Source organism: Lagenorhynchus albirostris, chromosome 10 (genome assembly GCF_949774975.1).
Source record: "Lagenorhynchus albirostris chromosome 10, mLagAlb1.1, whole genome shotgun sequence".
NCBI classification, from domain to species: domain Eukaryota; kingdom Metazoa; phylum Chordata; class Mammalia; order Artiodactyla; family Delphinidae; genus Lagenorhynchus; species Lagenorhynchus albirostris.
Window position 1 is genome coordinate 73,520,980 of NC_083104.1, and position 26,668 is coordinate 73,547,647.

Sequence of the window (26,668 nt, forward strand, 5' to 3'; positions counted from 1 at the left end):
TATCAATTCAGTCACACAATTTCCAGTTGGCACAAATCTGTACCTATTTTAATTAACTGATGCAACTCAGTCTGCAGAGAGGGTATTTTATGAATGGTCTGCATGTCTTTGGTAAATCTGAAATTCTTGGAAACTACACATTAGGCATTTAATAGGAGCTGCAGCCAGAACTGAGTTTCAGCACAGGTCAGAAATCCAAACTTGGCATAGGATCCAAGTAGCCAGCAGAGCTTAGCTTAAGTTAGGTAACAGGATACTAGCTGACCGGCAGCAATAAATGAAGAACACTAAAGGAAAAGCCTTGACACACATGGAAAGGAGGGAAGACACTGTTCTATACCTCTGCTAAGAAAACCATGTATAATAATATGAAACAGTGCTTTTAAGTTACTTGGAACTATAAACAATTTGTACTCTGAGATTCTCTTACCTTGAAGAGTTGAACAATTGACTATTAGTAGAATATACTACAGGAAGAAAAAGAAGACATGCTGAGAGTTGGGAAAGGACTGGAAATTCTTTCCTGGTTGGTCCTCTAGGTTATGCCTGTAGCAAATTACCCAGGAGAATTGGCGGGGAAAACGTAGCTAAAGAGGCGATCTACTTAGAATATGCCCATTTTGTGTCACAGATTAAAAACTAAATATCTGTCATCTGCAATACAAACATTATTTCTTAAAAAAGAGAAGATACAATACTATTTCTTGAGGTATGAGGTAGTAATATGAGGGAAAATCCAGCTAAGTAACAGAAAATATTAAGAGCAATCGATCAGAAACAAGTGCTATTCAAAGCAATTAGTAAATTTTCCACAATACACTCTTTAAAAAGAAGCAAAAAGGAAGGAAAGGAATCACTTTTCAAGACATACAATGTTCTACATTTTGAACAATGCTGTGTGTGTATATGTGTGCACATGTGTGTGTATATTCCACAAAGCAGGTGTGCTTTCAGTCTGTTTATGCTAAATATGTGGTACTTCATTTACTCTACAGTAGAAACAGACAAATAAGCCAAGAATTTTTTCCCAGATGGTATTTGTGAATTTCTCTGTCCCATCCATGTAAACACAGAGTGGTGTGTTCCGGTTTGCTGAGTTACATATCCACGCTCTGACTTAGTACAAAGTCTGAATGTTTAGTCAGCTAAAAGACTGTTTCCATTCTGTGATTCATTAGGTCCCCATGGTACCTCTACTTCCTTTACTTTATGCAATCACAAATTATATTAGTTTGTCCTATTTTTATAACCCTTATAACTGAAGTTCTGCACAGGAAATTCTATTGCTATTTTAAAACATATTCATAAACCATTACTGAGGTGACATAAGTGACAGCCCCACAGAAGTGGTGATGAGGACTGAACATTGCCTTGCATGAGATCCTTCTACCAGGAAGATAAACTGTCGAATTAAAAAGCATTACAAGTAAGTGGGGTGGAGGAAGGGATGACTCAGTGTATGCTAATCCAGATGGGAGACTTAAGCAATCACTTTTGACATATATAAATATGTTATTAATTTTCATAACTAAAGACTATTAGAATAACCCTGAGAAAGTGGTTTTGATGTGAAAACAGTACAACAAATTGAGGAGCTTACTAGTTGCCTGGTAGATTATATAGTGAAAATCCAATATGTTCTGAAATGGAATGGTAGATAGTTATACTTTGTGCATACAATGACGAGGGTCCTCTGATATTTAATTTTGAATGAATAAAAAAATGAAAGCAGCTATACAGCCATCAGATGTCATGACAGTTTTGGAACTTGAAAGGATATTATTATTGACAGTATCATAATAGCAACTCTATCACACAATTTCAAGTTGGCATAAATCTTTACCTATTTCAAATAGATGTAGCTCACCCTGTGGAGTGGGAGAAGAGGGAAGCTTAGGATATGAAAATGTTTGCATCTTTCTGGAAAATTTGAAAGAGCATTTCAATGGATTTTTTCAATCCAATTCTAATGTAAATCATGCCATTAAATAGCCCTGTTATCTTAGAATTAATCACGCTAGTAACCATTTACTACTACTAACTTAGAGAAAGGGTACTATGCCTCAGAAACTTCACTAAGTCTTTAATATACAATATATCTAATTTTTATGACCCTCTATAACCACTGTAAAAAGTAAATATTAGTATTGTTATTTTACAAAATAAGAAAATTAAAAGTTTTGAAAACTCTCTCTAGTGACAACTAATTAGTATTGCACTGAATCATAAAACTGCTGATATTCAACCATTCATGACTTACAAAAAAGGCAATTTCATTTGGTTCAAACTATTATATAACAAATAATTTCTGAAGTATAATTCAACTTTAAAATCCTATGACTTTAATATTCTAACTTGTTCTTGAATAAAGTGAAAAGCTTTATATAGATTTTAAATTATATGTTTTCATGATTTAACATATTCTATAATCCTCACGCAGAACTCCAGTGAAGAACAGTTAACTGGGGCCTGAGCTGGTCACAACCTAGCAAGTGGAACAGAGTAGAGTTAGGTGGAATCACTCAGACTGGAAGGCAGGCCTGGCTGAAGAATTGAGAAAGAATCAGGGGTAGGATGAGAGGACACAGGTCTCAAATGGGAATCACAGGTCCAAGAAACAAGAGACAAAAGATTTAAAGAAAACCTCTTCCCAAATGAAACAACACGCAACCGCTGGCAAAATGATCCAAGAGACTGAAGAATGGATTTTCTTCCCCTTTAAAGTTTTAGATTAAGGTATTAAGGGCCGGCAGTTGAGGAAGGAACGAGTCAACTGAAGTTCTAGCTCACTACCCCAGTACTTAAAGGTGCTTTTTGAACAGGAGACACAGCACCACAGAGGTTGTAAGAGTGGAATCACTTTCTTCCCTTCTAAATAGGCTGTAGCAAGAATCTAAATGCTTTTTATTTCTTCTATAAGTTGTGTATTCCCTTTGATAGTACACTATCAAAGCACTTTGACAGATCACTCTGGCATTAACAGAGCAAAGTCATAGGGGGAAAAAGTATATCACATAAAAACAACCTCCTTATTATATTTGTCTATGAACTTCTGTGACATACATAACACTGTTTCCACAGCTTTTGAGGAAAACTAAAATTCCTTTAAAAAACATCATTTTCTTCCAAAATTAAAAAGTATGTTTTCTTGAAAAATTGAAATTGAAGATGGATATGGGAAATACAGCAACAATATGCTATATAAATCCATTAACACTGAATACTTTCCTGGTTAAGCAAACGAAGCCGGCCTGGTAAAAACCAGGTAGAAGTGGCTCCTGAGCTCAGATTTCCATATTAAAAGACATACCTATGCTGTCAAACATTCCAATTTTAATCTTTCAAGAATAGCCAGAAATCCTAAGTTTTTATGTAAAAGTGATCTAATTTTAAAATGTTGGCAACTAAATTTGTATCTTAATATAGTGCAAGTAAAACCAGATTCTATGCTACAGCTATGCATACTCCAAGAGTTTTTTACCTCTATTCTGATGCTTACTTTCCTCAATTAAATTTAATAAATATATTAAATATATTTATTTGAATCCTATGAAAGATTTAACATATACTTTTATATAGACATGTATATACAAAAACAAGAATTCCAGGCTAGATACCTCTTGTCAAAACCCCCATCTCTCCCTGTGAATATCAGCATTACCAGTTACCATAAAGTTTAAAAATTAATTTATTTAAAAAAATTTTTAAATTCAATTTATTTAAACTAAAAAACAGTTCATCCCACTCCACCCCCTGCCTCTGGCAACCACCAATCTGTTTGTTTCTATGAAGTTGATTTGTTTTTCTTTTAGATTCCACATATAAAAGGGCTCATATGGTATTTGTCTTTCTATGTCTGTCTTACTTCACTTGGCATAATATCCTTGAGGTCCACTCACGGTATTGCAAATGGCAATGTTTCATTATTTCTTATGGCTCAGTAATATTCCACTGCATAGTCATACCACAATCTCTTTACCCATTCATCCAGAGATGGATACGTAGGTTGTTTCCATATCTTGGCTACTACAAATAATGCTGCCACAAACATGGGCATGCATACATCTTTTTGAGTTAGTATTTTCATTTCTTTGGATAAATACCCAGAATTGGACTTGCTGGATGATATGGTAGTTCTGTCTTTAATTTTCTGAGAAACCTCCATACTGCTTTCCATAGTGGCTGCACAAATGCACAATCCAACAACGCACAAGGGCTCCCTTACTCCACATCCTCACCATCACTTGCTATTTTTAGTCTTTTTGATGACAGTCATTCTGACAAGTGTGAGGTGATCTCTCATTTGGTTTTGATTTGCATTTCCCTGATGGCTAATGATGGTGAGCATCTTTTCAGGTACATGTTGGCCAGCTGTCTGTCTTCTTTGGAAAAGTGTCTATTCAGATCGTCTGCCCATTTATTAATTGTTTATTTTTTACTATTGAGTTGTATGACTTCTTCATATATTTTGAATATTAGCCCCTTATCAGATATATGATTTGCAGACATTTTCCTCCATTCAGTAGGTTACCTTTTCATTTTGTTGATGGTTTCCTTTGCTGTGCACAAGCTTTTTAGTTTGATGTAGTCTCACTTGTTTATTTTTGCTTTCGTTTTTGGGGTCAGATTCAAAAAATCATCGCCAAGACCTATGTCAAGGAGCTTAGTGCTTATGTTTTCTTCTAGGCATTTCATGGTTGTAGGCCTTACATTTAAGTCTTTAATCCATTTTGAGTTAATTTATGTGTACAGTGTAAAAGAGCATCTAGTTTTATTCTTTTGCATGTGGCTCTCCAATTTTGACTGCTTTCTCATAAATTAATTGACCATATATGTGGGTTATTTCAGGGCTCTTATTCTGTTCCACTGATCTACGTGTATGTTTTAGGCCAACGCTTGTTAGAATGGCTATTATGAAAAAGACATGAGATAACAAGTGCTGGTGAGGATGTAGAGAAAAGGGAATCCAGTACTTTAAAACTGTTGTGCTATTTCCTTCTAGTCTCCATATTTTCATGAAAATTCTGCTGTCTTTCAAATCATTGTTCCCCTATGGTAATAAATCTGGGTGCTTTTAAAATTTATATTATGCCGTTCATAGTCAGCAGTTTGAACATGCATTTCTTTGGGCTCATCCTTTTTGGAGTTTGCTCTGCTTCTTAAATCTATAGATTTATGTATTTTAGTAAATTCCAGACGTTTTCAGCCATTATGTAATTATACAGAAAGCCTATTTGCAATAGCAAATAAGAAGGTTAAATACTTAGGAATATATCTAACAAGAAATACGTGAAACCTATAAAAAGAAATGTTAAAACACTCATGTAAGACACAAAAATAGTCTTGAAAAAATGTAGACATTCCTTTTTCTTAGGCTGACTCAACATTAAGATGCAGTTCTCTTTAAATTGATTTATAAATGCACACAATCCCCATAAAAATACCAGCAAGTTATTTTATGGAGCTAGAAAATTCAATACTAATGTTCACATGGAAAAATAAACATATAAGAATAATCAGGAACACACTGAGAAAAATTAGAAGGGGCGTCTAGCTGTAACAATCTTTAAGATATACCATAAAACCAATATAATTTAAAATGTTGTATTAGCACATGCGTAGACAAATAAACCATTGGTATAGAATATAAAATCAGAAATAGACCCCAATACATATGCTAATTTAGTAATGATAAAGGAGGCATCTCAAATCATTAGGGAAAGTAGATACTTTTTAATAAATGATGATGGTATAACTGGGTAGTCATTTGGAAAAATCTATAGTTAGATCCATATCTCACACAATAACAAGAATAAACCACAAATGGTTAGGAATCTAAATGTTAAAAATGAAACCATACAGGTACTAGAAAACAATATGGATGAACTTCTCTTTAAACTCAGTATAAGAAAAGTGTTCCTAACTATAACTCAAAATCCAAAGGAAATAAAAGATTGATGCATTTGACTACATTAAAATAAAAATACTTGTATACCTCCCCAAAGCTCATAAAAACAAAGTCAAAAGATAACTGTAACTGACACAGAAGAAGAATATATTTGTATCATATGCCACAAACAAAGGACTGATATACCTAATATTTATGAGACACAGGACCAAAAACTTGATAGAAAAATGAGGAAAGGACATGAAAGCGTTCCTAGTGGCCAACACTGAAACAACTTGAGAAATAAAAATAAATAATAGTATTACTGCATAATGAACAAAAGAATAAAATTTAAATACACATTAGTCCATACATACGTACATTAAAAATTTAATAAATAAATGGTGATAAAGAATAGCTATTTCTTTCAGAATAACTGCAATTAAAAGATAAAAGGAAAGAAGAAAATAGAAAATCATTACTATGCAAATACCACAGTAATAACGGTCTCAGACTACACCCACTGATGAATGTTAAAATTAATAGGCAAAATTTTTCAGAGAAACAGTATTTGCATAGTAACAAAATATCTCCCACAAGACATTTATTAACAACAAAATGAAAAAAAAAAAAAAACTTCACTATAGTGGAAAAAGTCAACATATACCACTTTACCCAAGTTATCAAGGTTAATTTAAGATCACAAACAACACATCAACAACATGAACCCACTGATATGATACAGTGAGAAAAGCCCATCACTTCTGTGGTATTCTTGACAAAAAGGCATAGCCACATTCTAACCATAAGAAAACATTAGACCAATTGACAAAGAAGAGCATTCTACAGAATAATTGTCTAGTACTTTTCAAAAATGTCAAGGTCATGAAAGACTTTAAAGAAAGACTGAGGAACTATCACAGATAGAAGACCACAAAGACATGACAGCTCACTACAGTGTGTTATCCTGGATTAGCTCCTGGAACAGAAAAGGAACACTAATGGGAAAACTGATGAAATTCATATAAGGTTGGTAATATTATTAACAGTATTGTACCAATGTTATTCCTGGCTTTGATAATTGTACTATGGTTATGCAAGATGTTAACATAGGAATGTGAATTGTTTCTGAGAATTCTCTGTAATATTTGTGCAATTCTCTTTCCAGACATCTAAAATTCAGAATAAAAGTGTTTTAAAAAGTTCTGAAAAAACTATACTGATATAATGATAAAAAACAGATCAGTGGGGCTTCCCTGGCGGCGCGGTGGTTGAGAGTCCACCTGCCGATGCAGGGGACATGGGTTCATGCCTGGGTCCGGGAAATCCCACATGCCGCAGAGCGGCTGGGCCCGTGAGCCATGGCCGCTCAGCCTGTGCGTCTGGAGCCTGTGCTCCGCAACGGGAGAGGCCACAACAGTGAGAGGCCCGCGTACCGCAAAAAACAAAAAACAAAAAAAACAGATCAGTGTTATCCGAGGTCAGGAGTGGGAGAAAAGACTGATTACACAGGGTTACAAAGGGATGTTTTTGGATGATGGAAATATTTCTATATAATGATTGCGTTGCTAGTCACATGACAATATTCATCTGTCAAAAGTCATGCACTGGTGAAATTTTGTTACATGAAAATTATACTTTAATACAGCTGACAAAAAAAGAATTCCAAATGTAAAAAAAAAAAATTCTTAAAAATATCTGGGGTTGTGATGCCAATATAAGTGGAATGCAGAGAAGAGATACCAAATAAGGTTATATGCTCTTACCAGGTTAATTAACTGAGTGTGTACTACATCTTCTACCAAAACTGCTGTTTCATGAAGAGGCCTCCTAGAATCACCTAGAGAAAACCTGCAAAGAAAATCAAACATACCAATATTAAGGACTGTAAAACTAAGAAAGGCAAAAGTGAAAAATATTTATCATGATACTGTTTAATAAAGTACAAATTGTCCTCTCAAATGACAGAGTACGTATACAATTTTCTATGGACAAAGAATTGCATCTTTCCTACATAAGCTGAAACTTCCAGAGAAAAGTGCAGTGTCATCAATGTTATTTCTTGACTTGTGTAGGCATTTTTGAGGGCATTTACTATTTCAAAATGCAAAATTTTAAAGACAACCACTTCATAATATTGGCAACCAGAAAACTGTTACCATATCCAAATAACCAATACAGCTGGCCCTTCATATCTTCAGGTTCTGCAGGTTCCTCGGATTCAACCAACCACCAATTGAAAATATTCGAAATAAAAAAAAAATCCACAAAGTTCTGAATAGCAAAACTTGATTTTGCCACGTGATGGCAACAATTCACATATCATTTACATTGTATTTACAATTATTTACATGGCATTTACTTTGTATGAGGTATTATAAGTAATCTAGGGACAATTTAAAGTATATGAAAATTTCCCCAAAGAAGATATGCAGATTGACAATAAACACATGAAAGGATACTCAACATCACTAATCATTAGAGAAATGCAAATCAAAACTACAATTAGGTATCACCTCACACCGGTCAGAATGGCCATCATCAAAAAATCTACAAACAATAAATGCTGGAGAGGGTGTGGAGAAAAGGGAACCCTCTTGCACTGTTGGTGGGAATGTAAATTGATACAGCCACTATGGAGAACAGTATGGAGGTTCCTTAAAAAACAAAACATAGAACTACCATATGACCCAGCAATCTCACTGCTGGGCATACACTCTGAGAAAACCATAATTCAAAAAGAGTCATATACCACAATGTTCATTGCAGCCCTATTTACAATAGCCAGGACATGGAAGCAACCTAAGTGTCCATCAACAAATGAATGGATAAAGAAGATGTGGCACATATATACAATGGAATATTACTCAGCCATAAAAAGAAACGAAATTGAGTTATTTGTAGTGAAGTGGATGGGCCTAGAAACTGTCATACAGAGTGAAGTAAGTCAGAAAGAGAAAAACAAATACCACATGCTAACACATATATATGGAATCTCAAAAGAAAAAAAAATGGTTATGAAGAACCTAGGGGCAGGATAGGAGTAAAGACGCATATGTAGAGAATGGATTTGAGGACATGGGGAGGGGGAAGGGTAAGCTGGGACGAAGTGAGAGAGTGCCATGGACACACATACACTACCAAATGTAAACTCGATAGCTAGTGGGAAGCAGCCACATAGCACAGGGAGATCAGCTCCATGCTTTGTGTCCACCTAGAGGAGTGGGATAGAGAGGGTGGGAGGGAGACGCAAGAGGGAGGAGATATGGGGATATATGTACACATAAAGCTGATTCACTTTGTTATACAGCAGAAACTAACACACCATTGTAAAGCATTATACTCCAATAAAGATGTTAAAAAAAAAAAGAAAAAGAGACATGGGATAGTCATAAGTAGATCACTTTCACTGAATTTCCTTGTCCAAGATTCACTTAGGAAGGCAAAGTGGGTTATTTTGAGGGGCATTTGAAGAAAATGCTAAGTTTAACATTACCATGGAAGACTATGTGTGTAAATATTACAAATAATAATTCTGTTTATTAAAGTAAAAAAAAAGTATATGGAAAGATGTGCATAGGTTATATAGTAAATGCTATGTCATTTTATATAAGGGACTTGAGCATCTGACGATTTGGGTATCTGCAGGGGGTTCTTAGAACCAATCCCCCTCAGACACTGAGGGACAACTGTACAGTAACACAATAATAGCCACATAGAAAACTAAAAAAAGCATGTGATGTAATTAAAATGAAAACTGCTAAGAAAAATGCATGTAAGTGGTGTAAACTATTATTTCAAATTATATACAAGCAGATTATCAGGAATGGATGACAAAGCTGATCTTAAAAGTCCTCTTCTCAATTTTCATATTGTGGACTAGATGGTCCTGGTAAAGAACATTTGAAAATATACAGTAATATATTAAAAACTTATATTTAAAGCATACTTTAACCAGCACTAGAGAGAACGAAAAAGAAGTCAGAGAAAATGAGAAAACACAGTTCCGCAGGATAAGAGAGCCCTGGAGCCAAAATTTATTCTGAAAGCATCTACTTCTTTATAGTAGCCTATAGCTTGGATTTCAACCAGCAGCGTTTTCAAGGTATAGGAAAGAACGCTGGGACCTCAAGAGAGGTTTGAGGAAACCACTCTGAAGTTGAGAAAAGCAATGCCCAGATGGTGATACTTTCAGTGTGTGAACTAGGAAAATACCACTCCAAGGAAGGCACTTTGCCTGTCTTAGCCCAGGCTGAGTGAAAGAGAAAGAAAATGTGGTATTGGCACAAACAGACTATAGGAAAAGAACAGAGAGCCTAGTAATAAACATATAATGGTCAACTGATTTTCAATAAGGGTGGCAAGAGCACCCAATCTGGAAAGGACAGTCTTTTCAACAATTGGTGCAGGGAAACAAGATGTCCACATGCAAAAGAATGAAGTTGGACTCTTACCTTGTACCATATATTAAAATAAACTCAAAATAGATCAAAGACCTAAAACTATAAAACTCTTAGAATAAAACAGAAGGGGAGATCTTCACGACTTTGGATTTGGCGAAGGTTTCTTAAGTGTGGCACCAAAAGCACAGGCAACAAAAGAAAAAAATAAATTGGACTCCATCAAAATTAAAACCTTTTATAACTCAAAGAACACTATTAAGAGAGAGAAAAGATAACCTACAGAATGGGAAAAAAAATGTTTGAAACTCATATATCAGATAAATAACCAGCATATACAAAGAACGCCCACAGCGCAAAAAAAAAACCAACAAACAACCCAACTTAAAAATGGGCTATAGACTTGAATAGATATTTCTCCAATGAAAATAAACAAACGGCCAATTTCAAATGAAAAGATGCTCAAAATCATTAGCCATTAGGGAAACGCAAATGAAAAAAAACATGGAGATACCACTTCAAACCCATAAGAATGGCTATTATCAACAAAATGGAAAACAGTAAGTGTTGGCTAGGATATGGAGAAATTGCAAATGCTGTACATTGCTGGTGGGAATGCAAAATGGTGCAGCCACTGTGGAAATGTGCATGATACGTAGACACCACCCGAAACTGAACAGCTGTAGTGTTATAGTCCCCTTCTGGAACATCCCTGAAAGACAGTGGTAAAGGGAAATCCTCCCAGTGCACAGAACTTACAGCAGTGCACTTAGTTGTTTACTTGAAACAAGAAATAGTTAGATGTGTAATTTTATACTGATTCATGGGCTATGACCAATGAGTGGCTAATGGTAAGGGACATGGAAGGAGTATGTTTGGGAAGTTGGGAAATTTGGGGAAGAGGTTGACAGATGTCTCTAAATAGGCAAAACAACAACAACAACGTGAAGACGTCAACTATATTTCAATTTAAAAAAACTAAAAAAAAAGTGAAGATATCTGTGTCTTGTGTGAATGCTCATAGGTGACCTCAGCAAAGGAAGATTTTAACAATCAAGTGGATACCATCAGCTTTTCCCAAATCACCCCATCATTGCTCAATGGGCTATGAACAAGGTGGCTGTGGTGGGAAGGATGGACTTCCACTCACCAAGGTCACTGCTGAGTGTCCATCTGTCAGCAGCAGAGATCAACACTGAGTTCCCTATATGGTATCATTCCCCAGGGTGATCAGTCAGCTACCTGGTAACAGGCTGATGCCATTAGACCACTTCCATCATGGCAGTGGAAGTGTATTATTCCTACTGGAATAGACACTCTGGATATGGAACTGGCATCCCTGCATGCAATGCTTCTGCAAAAATTACCATCTGTGGACTTAGAGAATGCCTATCCACTGTCATAATATTCTATACAGCACTGATTCTGATCAAGAAACTCACTTAACAGCAAGAGAAGGGCTACACTGGGCCCACACTTACAGAATTCACTATTCTTAACATGTTCCCCACCATCATGAAGCAGCTGGTTTGATGGAATGATGAAATGGCCTTTTGAAGACTGAGTTACAGTGCCAGCAAGTTGGCAATACCTTGTAGATCTGGAGCAAGGTTTTCCAGAAGACTATACAGTCTAGAACCAGCATCTAATATGGTGCTGCTTCTCCCACACATAGGATTCACAGGTCTAGGAATCAAAGGATAGAATGGGAGAGGCACCACTCATTATTACTCCTAGAGACCCACTAGCAAAATTGTTGCTTTCCATTCCCATGGCCTTATGATTTACTGGCCTAGAGGTCTTAATTCCAGAGGGAGAAATGCTTTCACATTTATGCCATTGACACAATTATTCCATTGAAATGCAACTTAAGACTGCAGCTGAGTCACTGTGGATTCCACATGCTTCTGAATCAACAAGCAAAGAAGGAGTTACTGTGTTGGCTGGGGTGAGTGATAGTGACTACCCAGTGGAAAATAGACTGGTACTCCACAGTGGAGGTAAGAAAGAGTATTTCTGGAATATAGGAGATCCCTTAGGACGTCTCATAGTACTACCATGCCCTGTGATTAAGGTCAATGGAAAACTACAACCTAATCCAGGAAGGACTACTAATAGCTCAGATCCTTCAAGAATGAAGGTTTGGGTCACTCCACCAGTTAAAGAATCACAACCAGCTGAGGTGCTTGCTGAAGGCAGGGGAATACAGATTAGGTAGTGGAAGAAGGTAGTTATTAATACCAGCTACAACCATATGACCAGTTATAGAAAGAGGACTGTAATGGTCATGAGTATTCCCTTATTTTGTTATGAATACGTTTGTGTTTGTGTGTGTGTGTGTGAATGGGAGTGTCGGGGAAAATATCTGTTTCCTTCCCTCTCTTATTCCCTCCTCATGTAACATAAAATGTATTGGCCTTACAGTATTTGTTATTCATTTTATATCATAGTATTTAAGCTAGGAACACCAAGGAGAAGTATAAACATCACTCAAGGACTTAACCTCATCTTCTGGGGAAGGGGTTAGCACATTTTCAGTTGTGTGCTGGATAACTACCACGTTAGGCAGAACTATGACCTTGTTATTGTCTTTATTTGGAGACTAAGTATAGTTTAAGGAGATATGGGTGCCCAAATTGATATGGGTATGGTTAATTTATGGCTCAGTTTGACTGGGCCATGGGGTAGTTAACATTAGTTTGATATGTATTTGCAGGTATTTATGCGTGAGATTAACATTTGAATCCGTAAACTGGGTAAGGCAGATTACCCTCTCCAATGTGGGTGTGCCTCATCCAATCTATTGAAGGCCTGAAAAGAACAAGAGGAGGAGTAAGGGAGAATTCACCCTCTGCCTATCTTCAAGCTGGGACATTGGTCTTTGCCTGCCTTTGAACTCATTTTGGGACACCATCAGCTCTACTGCTTCTCAGATTTTCATACTGTAGTTTTACCCTCCCCCATCACATTTTATGTTGTTGATTTCACAATGTACATCTTTTAGCTTGTGTATCATTAACAAAGTATTGTAGTTATGATTATTTTTACTACTTTGGTCTTATAACCTTCATACTAGATGTATAACTGATTTACCCACCATTAAAACATTGGTGTATTCTGAATTTAAGCAGTGGAATTTGTACTTTTATACATTTTACTATTACTGACTAGCATCCTTTCATTTCAGTTCAAAGAAGTCCCTTTAACTTTTCTTATAGGCTAGTCTAGTGCTTATGAACTCCTTCAACTTTCACTTGTCCGGAAAATTCTTTCTCTCTCTTTCAATTCTGAAGGATAACTTTGCTGGGTATACTTTTTTTGGCTGCCAGGAAAGCAAGAGCAAAACATAAATCTATTAGGGCTTCCCTGGTGGCGCAGCGGTTGAGAGTCTGCCTGCTGATGCAGGGGACACGGGTTTGTGCCCCGGTCCGGGAGGGTCCCACATGCCGTGGAGCGGATGGGCCCGTGAGCCATGGCCGCTGAGCCTGCGCGTCCGGAGCCTGTGCTCCACAACGGGAGAGGCCACAACAGTGAGAGGCCCGCGTACCACAAAAAACAAACAAACAAAAAAACCCCATAAATCTATTAATATAATTAACTCCATAAAATATGAAAATAGAAAAACTATATGGTCATATCAATAGACGTAGGAAAATCACTAAACAACCATTCACGACAAAAATTTTAGCAAAGTACGACTAAAAAGATTTTCTTTAATCTGATGAAGAGAATCTACCAAAAACCATATAGGGAACAACATACTCAGAAGCATTCAAACCTTTTGAAATTCAGACCAATATAAGGATTCCCACTATCGCCACTTTTAATCAATATAATACTTAAGATTACAGCGACAACATAAGGCAAGAAAAGGTGTAAACTGTATAAGTATTGAAAAGAAAAAACTAAACTGTTCTTATTCACATATAATCTGAGTATCTACACAGAAAACTCAAAATAATGGGGAGACAAATTATTTCAACTAATAAAGGAAGCCAGCAAGTTTTTCAACTATAAGAGCAATCTAAATATCATCAACACAAAGGCAGAACTCATTGAAACAGACAGCAGAGGGGTCCTTACCAGGGGCTGGGAGTGGGGGAAACAGGGAGGTGATGCTTAAAGGGTACAAACTCCCAGTTAGAAGATGAATAAGTTCTGGGAATGTTACATACAGCACAGTGATCACAGTTAACAGTACTATATTATACACTTAAAAGGTGATAAGAGAGTAAGTCATAAATGTTCTCACCGCAACAACGAAATGGTAACTGTGTGACGTGATAAAGGTGTGAGCTAAAGCTAAAGCTATGGTGGTAAACATTCTGTAATAAACAAGTATATCAAATCAACATGTGTACTCCTTAAACTTATACAATATCAATCATATCTCAATAAAGTTGGGGAAAACAGCACACAAAGATAGAAAATGCAATTAAAAATATATAAATTGGCTCTAAACTTTATGTGAGAGAGTCAAGACCCCAGAATAGTCAAGACACTTTTGAAGTACAAAGTAGAAGGAGATTTCCTACAAGACTTATTATAAAGCCATAGTAATTAAGGTAGTGTGCTACTGGTGCAAGGACAAACAAATAAACCAACAGAACAGAAAGAGAATAAAAAGTCCCCATCAGAGAGTAAACTCCACAATGGCAAAAATCTTCTGTTATGTTCACTGACATATTCAATATTTAATTCTTTGGGCTGCCGGAACAAAGTTTCTCTTCCATTATTTTAAGTTAATTTAAATCGCACCAAAGAAGAAGTACAAAGTTATCAAAGGGAAATAATTGACTCAAAGATAAAACAATGAATGCAATTCACATCTCTAGTAAAAAGAATACTTTAAAATACTTCTTATATAAAATGTACAAATAATTACCAAGTTTTACCTCAAGCTTTTATATACTTTTCTATTAAAAATAATCATTAACATAAACATGTAAAGTACTTAAAACCAGCTAAAGATATAAATACGGATGGGATTTTGATTAGTATATTATTTTAATTTTCAGGATTGTTAGTTCTTCAGCTTAAATTTGCATTTTTTCTCATATTACTTTTGCTAAGTTTATTTTCCCAAATGCAGAAAGCTAGATATTGTCTTAATGGTTTCTGGAAAATAGAAATGAAAGCCACTGTACCTAGCCATAGTCACCTCTTTTTGCTCTGCAATGTATATAATATTTTTAAGTCACTTAAAGACAAAATCCAGGTAATTGGTACTTATACATATCTTTTGATTTCCCCTCCCCCCATTAAACACCTATCTTATTACTCACTGATGCCTTGACTGATTTGTCTTGGGTCTATTCCCAACCAAAAGGTCTGATGCTCAAATCCTTCACATACTGCCTAGATGCCTGTAACAACACCAGTACTGCTGGACCAGCTTCCACTAAAGGTCTTTCAGGAAACGTTCCTGAAAAAGTTGTCCCTCCCCTGGTCTTCTGCAGTAGCTTCATTGCTATAACACACAAGACTCTATTTTAGTTATCATGTAACTTTGATAACTATGGTCACAACAAGTAAGTCCAGAGCATTCTTGCTGGACTCCACTTAATCAAGACAGTGGCACAGCTACTTATACCCTATCCTCTCACCCAAACAGGATTGGTTTTATTCAATTCCAGGATCAACTGTTTCAGTGATCACTAGGGCAGCTGACTCTGCAATTCCCTTGTCAAGTGCATAATGAAAGTATGAAATAAGCAAGACTATTCATGAGGTGAAGTTATACTTCTTATTCTGTACACTTAGAAGAGGATGTATGCTGAACGAAACCATGGGATACTGTTCCAAAAATTCTGCTGAAGTTACCACTAAGCCTTTCAGTATTTTTGGGTGCTATGTGTAAGCCTAACAGTCTAAAATTGGGAGATAGCCTTTACATAGACATCTGTTAAAGTAAAAAGAAAAATCTATTAATAGAAAGTACAGAGTAAAACAGAGTAAGACCTAGTTACAGAAACATTTCCAAAACACAGAAAACAAATTTTTAAAAATACACACTTAATATTACTAGTCACTATGCATTTCCAGAAAACAACAAAACTTCACTTCAATAGTTTCTAACCTCAGTTAAAAAAGAAAATAAAGTTTTTTTTAAAAAAGGAAGGAAGATGCTAGATATTTGCTATCTTACTCTCTGTTGAACCCCTATTTGACATCTTTAGTTAGTAATTTATGCCTAGATGCTTCCTGAGTACGGTGATACACTTTCAATATCTCTGGAAATTCTGACACATTATTCTTTATCAGAATCTTTTGCTAACCTCCAGATCCTATGTAAATGTATATATCTCATGATGTATCTACCCACAGACCCATTCTTCATACATCCACTTATCACCAACTGTTGAAAAGAAATCAATCCCAAATTCTATTTTTTAAAATAATTATAATAGACTTCATTTTTTAAAGCAGTTATAGAAAAAGTGAGTGGAAAGTACGGAGAGGTTTCATATATCCCCTCATCTCCCTCCATGCCCAGTTTCCTATTATTAACATTTTGCATTAGCGAGCCAGTATTGATTGATACGTTATTATTAACTAAAGTCCGGAGTTTACATTAAGGGTAACTCTGCATGAGTTTCTCTATTGGTTTTGACAGATGTATAATGATATGTATACACTATTCCAGTATCATACAAATGGTTTCACTACAAATCCTCTGTGCTCTGCCTATTCAGCCCTTCCTCCTTTGCAATCCCTGGCAATAACTCATCTCTTTACTGTCTCCATAGTTTTGTCGTTTCCAAAATGTCATAGAGTTGCAAACATATGGTATGTAGCCTTTTCAGACTGGCTTCTTTCACTTAGCATTATGTATTTAAGATTCCTTCATGTCTTCATGGCCTGATAACTCTTTCTTATTACTAAATAATATTTCACTGTATGGATATACCACGGTTTGTTTATCCATTTGACTACTGAAGGACATACTAGTTGCTTCCCAGTTTTAGCAATTCTGAATAAAGTGACTATAAACATTCATGCAAGTTTTGTGTGGACGTAACTTTTCAAGTCATGTGGGTAACCACCAAAGAGTGTGTTTATTGTATCATATAATAAGAGTATGTTTAGTTTTGTAAGAAACTGCCAAGCTGCCTTCCAAAGTGTCTGTACCACTCTGCATTCCCATCAGTAATGAAGGAGAGCTGCTGTTGCTCCGCATCCTCTCCAACACTGGGTGTTTGCGATTTTAGTCATTCTAATGGCTGTGTAGTGCTATTTTTTTTTTTTTTTTTCGGTACGCGGGCCTCTCACTGTCGAGGCCTCTCCCGTTGCGGAGCACAGGCTCCGGACGCGCAGGCTCAGCGGCCATAGCTCACGGGCCCAGCCGCTCCGCGGCATGTGGGATCCTCCCGGACCGGGGTACGAACCTGTATCCCCTGCGTCGGCAGGCGGACTCTCAACCACTGTGCCACCAGGGAAGCCCTGTGTAGTGCTATTTCATTGCTGGTTTAAGTTGCAATTAATTCCTTAATGATGTATGATGTTGAGCGTCAACCCCAAATTCTTTTAATGGCCGTTAACTGTAAGAAGAACAAACTTATCCAGTAAGCATATACAACACGTGTATATTTTTCTCTTTTTAAGTCATACAAACATACGTGTGATATTAGTACAAAAACACAGTATAAAACAAAAGAGAAATTTCAAAGAAGGTAAAAATGTATCAAACAATATTTTTAAATAAGTGTTATTTTCTTTATTGAAATGAGAAAACTTTTTTGATCTGATTAAATACATATATATAAATTATTAGCATTACCAACACTCCCAGTTTGCCTGAGACAGGGATTTTCCAAATTATTTTCTACCAAAGAAATCAGCCTAATTAATACTAAAAGGTCATGACATATTTTTTTATCAAAAAAAAAAAAGCCAGAAAATTTTCTTTTTTTAAGGGAATGAATGAATAATACATAAAATGTGTATACTATTTACTTTCAAACAAATACCCTATTATTTTTGTTCTAGAGTCACAAAAAAGCACCTGGGGAATTTGACCCTTCATTTGGAGATAATGCCTTTCCATGCTGTTCAGTTGAGGACTAAGGCAAGGTACTCAGTGCAGGAGGATTAGCAACCCAGCTGAGTCTCCTTGTAGTCACTGCCTCCGCTCAAAGAAGAAACGGCACCAGCTGAATGAGGGGCCAGAGATGGGAGCTGAGAATAAACAGATACAATTCATATGGCCAGTATCCAATTAGGAAGATTACAATAATGCAGCGCCAAGTCTCACTGCATCCTGGTCATCAGCTACAAAGAAGAGGCAATCAGCTATGATGAAAAGAAATTAGACTGAAAGTTAGATGACCTGGTTCTGGTTCCTACTCTGTGACTAAGTAGTACTGTAACCTCGGGCAAGTAGCATTTCTGGGTACCTCAGTTCCTCCACAATGAAAGGAGGGGACTGGATTCAGTGATTTTAAAAATGTGTTTTCAGATATTTATTCTGGGTATGCAAGCAGCTATAATCCTTAAATCCCAAAAACTTTTGTCTTCAAGAATTATAAGAAAATTATATTTTAAGAAAATCACTTTTATAACTCTTGTAAGAAAATTAAATCTTACTAAACTGAGTAAATTGGGCCACAGTCATGAAATTAAGAAAAAAGAAAAAAAATTTAATGGGTAACGCAGAATAAAATAAACAAATAAAAACAATTAGAGGAAGAGCAATAAAGCTAAATTTATTCCTGTCCTATATGTGGAAATAATTTCCAAGAAACATTCCATTGCCCTCTAAAAGACATTAAAAACAAAACAAAACAAAACAAGATAGTGCCTGTACTTGGGGGATGTATCACAGAATTCTATATTATTCTTCTTTAGTATATTTGACAGGGTCAGCTTTTGAGTCTAAAATACTTGTTTTCAAATTTTCAAGCCCTGATTAAGAACACAGTGGAAGGACTGAATAAGTTTTAATTAAAGGGATTCTTCAATTAAAAGATCCTTTCACAATGTATATCAAGGCATCACATTGTACACTTTAAATAACTTAACAATTTGTCAATAACACTTCAGTAAAGCTGGGGTGTGGGGACAGAGTCTGAAAAAGAAGCCAAGGAAGTAAGTTTAGTAAAAAGCCATGACAGAGAGCGTGCTAGAACAGTCCTGAAGAACACAAGGCCCACAAGCAGATCTGCTCATAAAGATCCAGGAACTAAACATAAAAGGACAAAGAGACATTTCTTTACTACCTTGTGTGCGTCTTCTTGGATGCTGAGTTGCTTTCAGTACTTACCACTGGCTATAAACTCTAATGTGGTTAAATTATTCTGGATACTGTGGTTAAGTAATTGCTGTGGTCTTGGGAGCTAGTAACTGATTTTTTTTTTTTACTTCTGGTTTTCTGAACATTTTCTACCTCAGGTAATTGATATTACTTTGGAATGGACACTGTGACTACTGCTTGATGTAAGAAGGCCCTGGGTGACTTTCTGTCCCCAAAAGAAAGTTTCCTTATTCTCTTAAAACCACTTATTTGATTATACTTTTATAGGCTAGGTATTACTATAATACCCAGGAATTTCTCCTAACTGGAATTAGAGTGAATAGCAGGCTGGAGTCCTAGCATACACTCCAGTCAGCTAACCTGGTACTAGACAGCACACGCAAACACAGACATCATACTGTTTATGTCATTCTTACCCAATATTTGTTGAGACTGATTTACCCTCTGTCCAAAGGGGAAAAAAAGTACAGAAGTTTGACCATGAGCAGTCACTTAAGGTAATCAGACAGTCATAAACACATGCAAATTCTCCTTACTCTTCAATTTTTAATACCACTAACCTTTTTAACTCTATGATTTTATCTACCTGTTTTCCAAAGGAAGAAATGAATTCAATTAGCAATGGCTCTGAGAAAGCCAAAGTGACAAGTAACTTAAAATAATTAAATAAATACCTAAGACAATAGCCAGGACATGGAAACAAGCTAAGTGTCCATCGACAGATGAATGGATAAAGAAGATGTGGCACATATATACAATGGAATATTGCTCAGCCATTAAAAAAAACCCAAAATTGAGCTATTTAAAGTGAGGTGGATGGACCTAGAGTCTGTCATACAGAGTGAAGTAAGTCAAAAAGAGAAAAACAAACACCATATGCTAACATATATATGGTATCTAAAAAAAAATGTTCTGATGAACCTAGGGGCAGGACAGGAATAAAGACACAGACGTAGAGAATGGACTTGAGGACACGGGGAAGGGGAAGAGTAAGCTGGGATGAAGTGAGAGAGTAGCATTGCCATATATACACTACCAAATGTAAAATAGATAGCCAGTGGGAAGCAGCTACACAGCACAGGGAGATCAGCTTGGTGCTTTGTGAACACCTAGAGGGGTGGGATAGGGAGGGTGGGAGGCAGATGAAAGAGGGAGGGGATATGGGGATATACATATGCATACAGCTGATTCACTTTGTTATACAGCAGAAACTAACACAACATTGTAAAGCAATTGTACTCCAATAAAGATGTTAAAAAAAAAAACCTAAGCCAACAGTTTTTCTAGATATCATTTATCTCATTGCTTGCTTGATTTTTCAACATCCATCCCCGGTCCTTTACTTTAGTATATATTCACATCTTATTAAAATGAACTTTGACAATATTTTTAGAATTTTATAACCCTTTATGAAATAAGTATAAATATCTTAAGACATAAGAAAAGCAAGATTATGATTCCTATACACTAATGATGAAAAATCTGAAAGAGAAATTAAGAAAACACTCCCATTTACCACTGCAACAAAAAGAATAAAATACCTAGGAATAAACCTACCTAAGGAGACAAAAGACCTGTGTGCAGAAAATTATAAGACACTGATGAAAGAAATTAAAGATGATACAAATAGATGGAGAGATATACCATGTTCTTGGATTGGAAGAATCAATCCAATCAATAGAATCATTGTGAAAATGACTCTATTACCCAAAGCAATCTACAGATTCAATGCAATCCCTATCAAACTACCACTGGCATTTTTCACAGAACTAGAACAAAAAAATTCACAATTTGTATGGAAACACAAAAGACCCCGAATAGCCAAAGCAATCTTGAGAAAGAAAAACAGAGCTGGAGGAATCAGGCTCCCTGACTTCAGACTATACTACAAAGCTACAGTAATCAAGATAGTATGGTACTGGCACAAAAACAGAAATATAGGTCAATGGAACAGGGTAGAAAGCCAAGAGATAAACCCATGCACACATGGTCACCTTATCTTTGATAAAGGAGGCAAGAATATACAGTGGAGAAAAGACAGCCTCTTCAATAAGTGGTGCTGGGAAAACTGGACAGGTACATGTAAAAGAATGAAATTAGAACACTTCCTAACACCATACACAAAAATAAACTCAAAATGGATTAAGGACCTAAATGTAAGACCGGACACTATAAAACTCTTAGAGGAAAACATAGGCAGAACACTCTATGACATAAATCACAGCAAGATCCTTTTTGACACATCTCCTAGAGAAATGGAAATAAAAACAAAAATAAACAAATGGGACCTAATGAAACTTAAAAGCTTTTGCACAGCAAAGGAAACCATAAACAAGACGAAAAGACAACCCTCAGAATGGGAGAAAACATTTGCAAATGCAGCAACTTCAAAAGGATTAATCTCCAAAACATACAAGCAACTCATGCAGCTCAATATCAAAAAAACAAACAACCCAATCCAAAAATGGGCAGAAGACCTAAATAGACATTTCTCCAAAGAAGACATACAGATTGCCAACAGACGCATGAAAGAATGCTCAATATCATTAATCATTAGAGAAATGCAAATCAAAACTACAATGAGATATCATCTCACACCAGTCAGAATGGCCATCATCAAAAAATCTACAAACAGTAAATGCTGGAGAGGGTGTGGAGAAAAGGGAACCCTCTTGCACTGTTGATGGGAATGTAAATTGATACAGCCACTATGGAGAACAGTAGGGAGGTTCCTTAAAAAACTAAAAGTAGGACTACCATATGACCCAGCAATCCCACTACTGGGCATATACCCTGAGAAAACCGTAATTCAAAAAGAGTCATGTACCAAAATGTTCATTGCAGCTCTTTTTACAATAGCCAGGACATGGAAGCAACCTAAGTGTCCATCAACAGATGAATGGATAAAGAAGATGTGGCACAGATATACAATGGAATATTACTCAGCCATAAAAAGGATCGAAACTGAGTTATTTGTAGTGAGGTGGATGGACCTAGAGACTGTCATACAGAGTGAAGTAAGTCAGAAAGACAAAAACAAATAATGTATGCTAACACATATATATGGAATCTGAAAAAAAAAAAAGAAAAGAAAAAGATCAGAAGAACCTAGGGGCAAGACAGGAATAAAGATGCAGACCTACTAGAGAATGGACTTGAGGATACGGGGAGGGGGAAGGGTTAGCTGGGACAAAATGAGACAGTGGCATGGACATATATACACTACCAAATGTAAAATAGATAGCTAGTGGGAAGCAGCCACATAGCACAGGGAGATCGGCTCGGTGCTCTGTGACCACCTAGAGGGGTGGGATAGGGAGGGTGGGAGGAAGGCAGATGCAAGAGGGAAGAGATATGGGGACATATGTATAACTGATTCACTTTGTTATAATGCAGAAACTAACACACCATTGTAAAGCAATTATACTCCAAAGAGATGTTAAAAAAAAAAAAGTTAAAAAAAAAGAAAAGCAAGATTATGAAATTATCATCACAATGCAAAATTTACAATACTGATGGGGAAAAAAGAGATATATTAATAAATACATTTGTTTAAAGTAAAACAAAAGTTAACACGGTAAAACTTTGAAAAAGCATTTAAATAACCTATCAATATTCATTACTATAGGTATTAATACTCAGTCAACAAATATTTACTGAGTACCTTGTATGCAACAGGTGCTGCTCAGTTGCTTAGGATACATCAATGAACAAAACAGGTTAAAAAAATGAGTGGAGTTTGCATTCCAATGAGGAAAGGATAAAACAAACAATATACATGATAAATTACTAAATAAATGATTTATATGATAAAAAGATGACAGAGGAAAAAAGAAAACATAGAACAGGATCAGGAAATGGGAAGTGTGGGATAGGGGAAGGGAGGCAGTGTGAATATTAAAATGGACATTTATTAATTTTTATGTGTAAAAGAAATGGCTTTTAAGAAATAGGAAAGAGAAAAACATCAGAAAACTTGGTAAAAACCAAATACTCACCTAGGAAAGCTCACTGAGAATTAACAGAGCACAAGGCATGGAAATATGCATCTGAGGAATTTTACAAAATTAGCCTAATATGTATATGAATTTCTTCTAACGATTCTAGGGCAATTTTTCTCACATATCCTACATTCCTAAGAAGCAAATAGCCCCATATTCAAACTCTAATGAACAGCAGCATAAAGCAAATGGTTATAAACACTCCTTATTTGAGGACAGAAAAGAGAATGAATGAGAAGTATACCAATCACTGCTTGTTAGATCAGGGAAGAACCTAAAAGATTTAGTCCATCTTGCTTTAAACAGACTGAAAATAAAGGTCGGAGAGGTTAAATAACCATCTCAGGGTCACAAATCAGAAGTTATTTCATCCATAATTCTTTTTCTACAATACCATGTTAAATGTGCAAAAACTGTAACAAATTAGACAAATTAACCTTAAATGCTCATTTATCTAAGATTACGATTAACAAAATAATATAAAGGAAACTCGGTTCCATTTGTATAACTAAATAATTTTTTAAAGCTTGTAGAGAGATACGTAATAACTTCAAGAAAGTTATTTTTAGTCCCTTAGGCCCTCAAAACATTAAAAAACACAAGGATTTAACTATCTTATTATTGCTGAAATTTAACAGTCAAAAATTAACTTTCTATAACATTGGATATAGACACAGTATAATCACAAATTTAACCCAAATTTTCAAGCACATTTCATGGACTGGGAATCAGAGATTCAAGAAAGTTAAAGAGATTTGCCCATGGCGTTAGCCATAGTAAACTTCAGAATTACATGCTGTGAGATGATCACTTAGAGAGAGGAGAATTTTGCACTATACAGATATTTAGAAAATTAGCAAAATAGATAATTGTGAGCATACTATACCAGCACTTCCCAAACTGTTACCCAGAAAAATACTACTCCGTAGTTAAATAAATTTAGGAAATATATTTTATTCTCTAGATTTGCAATGCATGTTACTATTTTAGACACTCTGAAAAGTTCTGGAGGAAAGAAACTTTTGGTTTTCAAGGTATTTACTGTGTATATAATCATTTTTCTAAGCCCACTTAGTTATGAAGCACTGAAAATCAATTTAGGCAACACCAACATAAGCAAAGAGAGTCCAATATGACTTAAAAACTTTAGTAATGGGATTCCAAATACACTGCAGCCTAAGGTGCTAGAAGGTCAAAGTTCTTCAGTTTTTTGTTTTTGATTTTTTTTGGCCACACCACGTGGCATGTGGGATCTTAATTCCCTGACAAGGGATCAAACCTATGCCCCCTGCAATGGAAGTACGGAGTCTTAACCACTGGACTGCCAGAGAAGTCCCAAGGTTCTTCAGTTTTAAACAATGAGATGATGGTTGTGATAATAACAAGCAGCTGGTTTGTCTGATTTCTCCCTTACTCATTCTATAGATACTCATTGTGGTTCTATATGTTAGGCACTGAAATTTACACCAGCTGGGGCTTCCCTGGTGGCGCAGTGGTTGAGAATCTACCTGACAATGCAGGGGACACAGATTTGAGCCCTGCTCCGGGAAGTTCCCACATGCCACAGAGCAAGTAAGCCCGCATGCTTAGAGCCCGTGCTCCGCAACAAGAGAAGCCACCGCAATGAGAAGACTGCGCACCACAATGAAGAGTAGCCCCCGCTCGCCGCAACTAGAGAAAGCCCACGCACAGCAACGAAGATGGAACACATCCAAGAATAAATAAATAAAATAAATAAATTTATTTAAAAGAAATTTACACCAGCTGAGAATTTTTAAAGTTATTATAAACTAAGGATTTTTCTGTAGCTCTGGTAAGCAGCCGCCAGAACCTGACTAAAGCTCATCTGGATCACCTAACAGTGGCAGCTCTTTACTTCTGAAAGTCAATTAGGAACGGACTCAACTTGCCTCTGAGTATCAACCAATGCACATCAGTCTCATCTGAGTAACCTCTCATCTACAGATGATGTCAGCCTCCAGAAAACACCAATCAATCCCTGAACTCCATGCTTCCTGAAAACTCTATGTAAGATGAGCAATCTTCCCTGCTGCGAGATCGTGCTTGACCAGCATATATCTTTCCTTTACGGTAATAAAAAATAAATCTAGTTTTCCCTATTTCAGATATTGAATGCTGAATGATGGTCTCATTACACTTTCACACAGTGTTTGAGAAAGACTGCTTTCACAACCCTGTCAGCCTAACCCCTCCTCCTCTCTTTTCTCCCACTTTTTATTTTGAAAGATTTCAAATCAACAGAAAAATTGAAATTATGGCACAATGAACACCTATATATCCTTCAGCTAGTATCACCAACTGTTAACATTTTAGCACATTTGCTTTCTCACACATATTTATATAAGTGCAGACAAAAACATATTACACACTACATACATATATACTTGGATCTTCACCTCTATTTTTCTTTGAACAGTAAATGTCTACTGAGTGCTTTATATGTGCCTGACATGAATTATGTCATTTAAACCTCTTAAAGACCCCATAACCCACTATCACTATGCCTATCCCTGCCCCTCTTGGAGAGACATTCCTTACAGTAAGGGAAGTTCTGTTTGCTAATTTCCATACACTGGGCTTAGTTTTGCCACCTAGAACTAGATTAAAACATCAAATCTATCTTTTACATGATGGGTCTTCAAAAATGTGACAAAAGTTTTCTTAAAATTTTTTTGGCTAAATAGGATCTTTTTTAAATAGTTTGAGATATTTATATACCATAAAATTCAGATTTAAAGTGTACAATGCAATGATTTTTAGTAAATTTAAAGAATTGTACCACCATCACCATGATCCAGTTTGGATTACGGAACACTTCCAAAAAGATGCCTCATGCCCATTTACAGCTAATCCCCATTCTCACCCCTATCCCCAGGCAACCATTAATCTACTTGAAGAAACCATGCACCCTCTCTCTAAAGGGGCGTATCCTTTTCCAATGACCACCACTTCCAATCCTCGCTTGAATCTGAGCAGTTCGGCATTTACTTGGCCTAGATATTGGGGTCCTGCCCAAGATTTCATTTGATGAAAAAAGGTTCCAAAATTTTTAAATAAACAAAAGAAATGAAAACCTATAATTTAAGTGTTTAACAAGTCATAAGCC

General features: G+C 36.1%; 1 protein-coding gene across 5 annotated transcripts in view; it reads right to left on the reverse strand.

Annotated features, from left to right (window-relative positions):
* Positions 1-26,668, reverse strand: part of SUPT3H (SPT3 homolog, SAGA and STAGA complex component) — a 449,170-nt gene that overhangs the window by 219,776 nt on the left and 202,726 nt on the right. For all 5 annotated transcript variants that reach the window (XM_060163028.1, XM_060163030.1, XM_060163029.1 and 2 more), the window contains exon 3: positions 7,654-7,738. In XM_060163028.1, coding sequence (XP_060019011.1) covers positions 7,654-7,738 — 85 coding nt within the window. The remainder of the gene's footprint in view (positions 1-7,653; positions 7,739-26,668) is intronic.